The following is a 7,351-nucleotide window of genomic DNA, read 5'->3' on the forward strand; positions in this document are numbered from 1 at the left end:
GCCACCCAGGTGCCCAAAACATGAAGCGTGCTTTTCAATATATGCTTTTGAGAAACAAAAGGGACCAGATGGAGAACCAGCATGGGGCATTAACTCTTTCCTTCAGACTCAATGTTAAAGAATCTCTATGAGAGGGACATGATAGCAGTAGTAGATTTGTTAAAATCAAACCACAGAAGAATTAACAGATTAACTATAGGAGTTGGTTGTGGAGCTCTCCCAGAAGACAAGAAGAGATTAAGAAATGGAAAATATAAAAGTGAAGCGATGTGGGGAACAGAAAAAAAAATAGAAGAGAGATAAAAGCACAAATGAGTGAAGGGTAGAAATATTTGAAAAATTAGACAATAAATGTTCCAGAACTGAAAAACAGAAAAGTGAGAGCAACACACTTAAGGGAACCAGAGTTCCTTAGAGAAATGTCTGAATGCAGGCCTGGGGCTGAGGTTGAAATATTTTGGTCATACCTATGGGCAGACTTAACCAAAGACCATTAGAATTGGGTCATAAGGTCACAGGATCCAACTTGAAGATGCTTTCATTGGACAAAGATGTGAAAGCTTGAGTATCAATAAAAATAACTTAAGTGAATTGATACACATCTGTTATATCTAAATTCATGAATTTTAAAGACAGCTACAAAAAGAAAAACTAATTCACCATTGTTGGAGAATTCTAGGAAGCTAACTCATTTTGACAACAAATATGGTAAATAAAGGGAAAGAATCAAACATTTATTCTGCCCTTTTCATATAAACGGTACTATTATGTAACCAAATAGATATGAGGCAAAATTTGTTCTCTTAGAAATATTCCAATTAATACATGAGGAAGAAGTGTTAGAATGAAATATTACCATTTTGCAACCCCTGAGAAACTGTTGGATCTATCTAGATATGGAGCATCAGTCTCTGCTAACATCTGAAAAAAAGGACAGCCAGACATTATGTGCCTCCTCATGGAAGAATACAGCAATATGTATGAAATAGTCTTGTCTCTTCCATCCCCTTAAAAAAAATTAACAACAACAACAAAAATACCTGAATTTGATCCAACTACCAGTATAGGAAATAAAGAATAGATGACCTTTCAAATGACCCCCTCGGAGTGTAATGAGCAAAATTCAGCTGTGCAGAGGTTTTTACAACAAACTTTGCTGCTCGATTTCTTTAATAAATACATTGCAAGAAATAAAAAAGAACCAAGTAGAACCGATAGATCAGGGTTTCTCAACCCTGGCACTATTGACATTTTAGACCAGATAATTATTTGTTGTAGGGGCTTTCTGTGCACTGTGGGATGTTTAGAAGCATCCCTGGCCTCTACCAAATAGACTCTAGTAGTACTTCTCTAATTGTAAGAAACAGAAATGTTCCCAAATATTGCCTGTTGTGTCCTGAAATTGAGAAATCATCCCCAAATTGAGAGCCACTATAGTGATTTAAGTGATTTAAGAGGATAAGTAAACTCTTCAAAACACATTTAAGAGACAATTGGAAATTGTAATACAGACTGGGTATGTGATATTAAATATTCATGTTTAGGTGTGATAATGCTGTTGTAGTCGTGTTTTTAAAAAAGCACCTTGAGGTGTACCTGGCTGGCTTAGTTGGCAGAGGCTGCAACTCTTAATATCAGGGTTGTGAGTTTGAGCCCTACTTTGAATGTGGGGATTACTGAAAAAAATAAACAAGACTTTAAAAAATACATAAAATAAAAAAGCACCTTGATTTTTTAGTACACGCTGAAATATTTATAGATGGGTTTATGATGCTGGGGTATTATTGCAAAATAATATGGAATGGGGGAAGTAAAGAGACTGAACAGGGAAGGTTGTTGGTGTTAGATACTCATGGTAGTTCAACATTCTATTTTTGTGTATTTCAAAAGACTTCTTAATAAAATGACAGAAATGAGGAGTTGTGCTTAGAGAGCCAAACTGAATAGGTAAGGAAAAAAAAAAACACCTAGAAATATATGCTTGATGTTCTGGGTAGTATGTTTGTTGCCTTTTGTTTTTTAAATTGGGACAAATTTTTTTAGATGTAATAAAAATTTTTTTAAATTAAATTATAAAAGTACCTTTGGAACCATTACAAGAGCTTTTTTCCCATTTAGGGAGTTAGTATATCATATTAAGAGCATGCATTCTGGAATCAAAGTGCCTGAGTTCAAACTCAGCTCTGCCATTTACATTGTGAACTTGGGAAATTACACCCCTCTGTTGCCTCTATTTCTTCATTTGTATAAAGCTATTAAAATAGTACCTGTCTCACTGGTAAGTACATACATTAAATGAATATAAATTAAGTGATCAGAACAGTGGCTGGCAAGGAGTAAGTGCTAAATAAGTGCTAGCTGCTATTTTTCTGGTATTTTAGGCTCATTTTACAAAGAATTAAGAAAAAAAAGGAGGAGGAAGAGGAGGAATAATTCTCAGAATGTTTTTGATTGCTAAATCTCAAAATCTGAATCTCATTGTTTGAAGGCTTTATGTTGTTTTAGTTGCCAAAAAACAGATCATTGCCAGGATGCTACGTATACATAAATATAAAAATTGCCATGTTTGAATATGGAAGCCTGTACGACTGAGAGTTGGTTTTATCCTTTTACTTTCTTAATGTTGATACTTATTTAAATGTATCATTTGTTTGGTTTGTTTTTGCTCTCTCTTTGGTTTGTCAGTTTGAATTACATGTCCTGAGCATGTAACCTTCAACGAGGTGTATATAAAACCTAGCTGTTTTTCTAGTATACTAAAGTGATCTTATTTACAGTGGTTCTGAATTTTCATAAGCTGGTAAAAAATAAGAACAAAAGAAATTTCTTCCCATGTTAATTTTCTATTGCTGTTTTAACAAATTAGTATAGTTCCAGTGGCTTAAAACAACACCCATTTATTATCTCATAGTTATATAGGTTAGAATTCTTCTATTTTTAAATGTTTATTTATTTTGAGAGAGAGAACGGGGTAGAAAATCCTAAGCAGGCTCTGTGCTGACAGTGCAGAGCCAGACATGGGGCTCAAACCCACAAACTGTGAGACCATAATCTGAGCCAAGATCAAGAGTCAGAAGCTCAACCAACTGAGCCACCTGGGCGCCCCTATAGGTTAGAATTTTGGTGAGCTTGGCTGAGTATTCCGTTTAGAGTATCACAAGGCTGGAATTAAGATGTTGGGAGCCCTGTATTCTTTTCTGGAGGCTCTTAGGATGAATTTGCTTTCAGGTTCGTTCAGGTTGTTGGCAGAAATCAGTTCCACATGGTTGTAGGACTGAGGCTCCCATTTCCTTGCTGGCTCTTGGTCAGAATGTCATTCTTAGCTTGTAGAAGTAGCTTCTATTTCTTGGCTCATGGCCCTCTTATCTTCAGTGCCAGCAGTCTGTGTCTTTAACATGCTTTGAATTTCTCTGTCTTTTCCTCTCCTTCATCTCTCTTCTGCTTCCAGCAGAAGCAATTCTCCACTTTTAAGAGGTTTGTGTGATTAGAATGGGCCCAACTAGATAATCCAGGCTTATTTTATTTTTTTAGAAGATATATATATATATTTTTTTAACGTTTATTTATTTTTGAGACAGAGAGAGACAGAGCATGAATGGGGGAGGGTCACAGAGAGAGGGAGACACAGAATCCGAAACAGGCTCCAGGCTCTGAGCTGTCAGCACAGAGCCCGACGCGGGACTTGAACCCACGGACCGTGAGATCATGACCTGAGCCGAAGTCGGATGCTTAACCGACTGAGCCACCCAGGCGCCCCTAATCCAGGCTTATTTATCTCCCCATCTCAAGGTCCCTTTTGCCATGTAACAAAACAAGTTCTGAAGATGAGAGTGTGGACATCTTTGGAGGGCCATTTTTCTGCTCTTTCTTAAAGGAAATGTTTCCTTTAAGTTTCATTACAGTGAGTGAGTTGTGGTGGTTCAATTTGAAATGAAATTTTAATTTTTAATTTTACAGGTTTTTTATGTTAACTTTGGTGACCTTTTATGTACCTTACATGAAACACCTTATATAATAACAACTGGGGATTCATTCTATGTTCCTTCAGGTAAGAATAATTAAATACATTTTCTTTCATATAGTTAAATATTTATATAGTTGCTCATGAGCACCATGCAAATGGAAGCCACAGTGGTCAAAATGAAACTGTTGTGTGACTGATGCCAGAGAAGTTTGATACATATTTTAATTTTATCATTAGGTAAGTATGTTAGTATTTGGTTACCTGAAAATTGAACAGGAGTTGTTTGTTACTAAAGGTAAAAATATTTAGTTAGAAGATATGTTGTGTCCAATGTAGGAGGAAAATTATTTCTCCTGTATTATCTCTGAGACATTATGTAGTCAAACAATTTTTAGTAGGTTATTTTAAGCATACAGAATAGTGTGTTTCATTAGCTGTTGAAGAGCACAAGCCTTTGGAAAGAGGACTTTTAATTTGTTCTTTTGTTTATTCATCATTCAGTGAAGGTGACTGAAAATCTCTCAAACATTGCTCTTAAGAGTGGGATACATAAGTGAACCAAATAGGGAAAAATCCCTGTCCTCATGGAGCTTACGTTCTAATGAAAGGAGACAGTAATAGTAGTAGTGTTTATACAGTCTTTAGTATGTACCAGCACTGTTGTGAACACTTTATTTATTATAACTCAGTTAATCCTAATATGTATCAACTTCTAATATATAGAAAGTCACAGTGTGTCACAGTATTGTACTCACTGCTATAAACCTGCCTTATATGTGTGGCTGTTCTATATTTTACTTCTGTTGTTATTTATAATTAAGAGAAGCATTTGCTCTTTTTAAACTTTGAGATTCTATTTTACCTTTTATAATTACTTTTATATGCATATATCTGGTTTAGGGGAATCTACAGCAGTTTCAATGAACTAATAACAGTTGAATTCAGAGAAAAATTTCCTCTTCCTTCACCCTTGTCTGATTCATCTTTGCATTTAGAATGATCAGAATGATGTAAAATTTTCACTTTTTCAAACCTTATCTGGATTACAGGTGATGGTTAACTCTTGGATTTTTTTAGTTCATGGAATTAAATAAGACTTACTTTAGATGAATTTATCTTCAAAAAAAATTGGTAGTATATAGTTTTTAACTGCCTTAGTGATAGCTAAACATTTAATCAAAAGGAAATAATTTCTATGGAAATAACTGTTTTTTTTTTCTTACTGCTTTACTTCTAGGTAATTATTACAACATCAAAAATCTCCTGAATGAGGAAAGTATTCTTCTTTTTACTCAGATAAAAAGATGAAAGATGAAGCAAAGTTTAAATAAGTGTGTGTGTGTGTGTGTGTGTGTGTGTGTACACATATACACATATATGTATAAAACAGTTTGTGCAGTTGAGACATTTATCTTTGTAATTATTTGTGATGTTTTAAAATAAAAGTTTTATTCAATTTTGTGTTCTTCTATTTGATAAACATTTCAAACTCCCATATGTGTCTTCTACTTTTTCCACAAATGTACCCCATAGGCCTGTATTGATACCCACACTCATAGTATTTTAATAACATGAAAAGAATACCAAAATCACTGCTCTCATGGTGAAATATAGGACATACCTATTTTAGAAGAGATTTGATTAATATATTCATTCATTTAAAAATCTTTTCCAAATGTTAGTGTTAAGTGACGAATCCAGTAATAGGAACTGTGGTATATATATCACTAGTACATCTGAATTACTTTCCTAAGGCTTTGTAAGAAAATAGTACAAACTGGTGGCTTAAAAACAAAAATGTATTTCCTCAATTCTGTAGGCTAGAAATCTGAAATCAGAATGTTGGCAGGGCCATGTTCTCTCTGAAATCTTTAGGTTTCACAATAATGTTTCTGCTTAGAATTCCTCTTTCTATTAAAAGGATAGTCAGGGGGTGCCTGGGTGGCTAAGTTGGGTAAGAGTCTGACTTCAGCTCAGGTCATGATCTCACAGTTCATGAATTCGAGCTCTGTGTCTGGCTCTGTGCAGAGCAAGCAGCCTGCTTTGGATTCTGTGTCCCTCCCCCCACTTTCTCTCTCTCTCTCTCTCTCTCTCTCCCTCCCTCCCTCCCTCCCTCCCTCCCCCCACTTTCTCTCTCTCTCTCTCTCTCTCTCTCTCTCTCTCTCTCTCTCTCACACACACACACACACACACACACAAATAAACATTAAAAAAATCATTAAAAAAGTAAAAGAGTCAGTGTGAAAGATGATTTAAAAAATAACTCAGGCTTTCTTCTTACCAGATGCACTGAAAATATGTAGGAAACTAAAGAGATTTAGGGGATAAAATGGTTAAATGTCAAAAACAAATTGCTAGCAGTATTTCTGTAGTCATTTTAAGTATTCTATTAACCTGAAAATCTGAGTTTCATTTGTCATCATTATAATTGAACAGTATGTTTTAAATGTTGCTCTTATTTTGAAAGATCAATGCAAATGTATTACTTTTTCATTTGAAGCTGGTAGGGCATTGTCTATGAACTTCTCAGTGTCTCCATACAAAGTTGCAGAGTTTAGTAAATGAATAAACTTTTTATCACTAGAGAAACTGGTATACTTGCTTTCCCAGGTCAAGAGTTGTAGACGTTAAGTCTAAAGTTCTTTCTTGTCTAGCAAGAAAGCTGGACGCAGGATTAAAATGCCAGAGATGGCTAATGTCTGGGAAAAGACAAGAGCCCCAATAAGTGTCCTTGCCCTGTTTTTATTAGGATCCAAAGGCTTACAAACGTGGTGGTGAACGTGCACAAAGAGACAATAAATCTGTGAAGATTAGCTCACGTACTCATGTACGTGAGGGAAAGGGAGTCTTGAAGATAATCCGGGGTTAGGGGTTTGGATTAATACCAAACAAAATCCTGGCCCTGCTGAAGGTTGTTAAAAGCAGACCTGAGGCCTACCCCTTCTGTTTATCTTAGCTAGCCTAGGTGATGAGATAGGACTCGTGACCTCAGGGTTAACAAGGCACCTTTTCTTTTGTTAATCCTATCACCTCTGTGCAGCGCAGCAGTCTATTGCCCTGTTTATTACCTTGTTTACCTAACTTGACTCTTCCCTCCTATGTGAAAGCAGCTTTCTGCTCTAGTACTAAATTGGGGGTCACTTGTGCCCTGAATACCTAATCTTGTTTATTTCATATACCTCCTCCCTACTTTATTCTGCGGGCCTTAGCCCCCCTTCTCTATCCTTATTTGCCTAATCTTGTTTACCCAAACTTGGGTGTGAGCATCCTATGGCTTTGTCCTTCTTAATGACTTGTTAACCCATTGGTGTAAACCCAGCGAATTTCTAAGCTTATTCCCCACAAAGAGTTAATAGGACTAGCTGTGTTTTGGTCTTTACTTAGACT

General features: G+C 35.8%; 1 protein-coding gene across 3 annotated transcripts in view; it reads left to right on the forward strand.

Moving 5' to 3' along the window:
• CENPC (centromere protein C) overlaps positions 1-5,420 on the forward strand; it is an 80,765-nt gene extending 75,345 nt beyond the window's left edge. For all 3 annotated transcript variants that reach the window (XM_042936257.1, XM_042936260.1, XM_042936258.1), the window contains 2 exons: positions 3,958-4,048; positions 5,202-5,420. In XM_042936257.1, coding sequence (XP_042792191.1) covers positions 3,958-4,048; positions 5,202-5,272 — 162 coding nt within the window. In that variant the 3' untranslated portion in view covers positions 5,273-5,420. The remainder of the gene's footprint in view (positions 1-3,957; positions 4,049-5,201) is intronic.
• The last annotated feature ends 1,931 nt before the right edge of the window (positions 5,421-7,351 follow it).

Source organism: Panthera leo, chromosome B1 (assembly GCF_018350215.1).
Source record: "Panthera leo isolate Ple1 chromosome B1, P.leo_Ple1_pat1.1, whole genome shotgun sequence".
In the NCBI taxonomy this organism is placed as follows: domain Eukaryota; kingdom Metazoa; phylum Chordata; class Mammalia; order Carnivora; family Felidae; genus Panthera; species Panthera leo.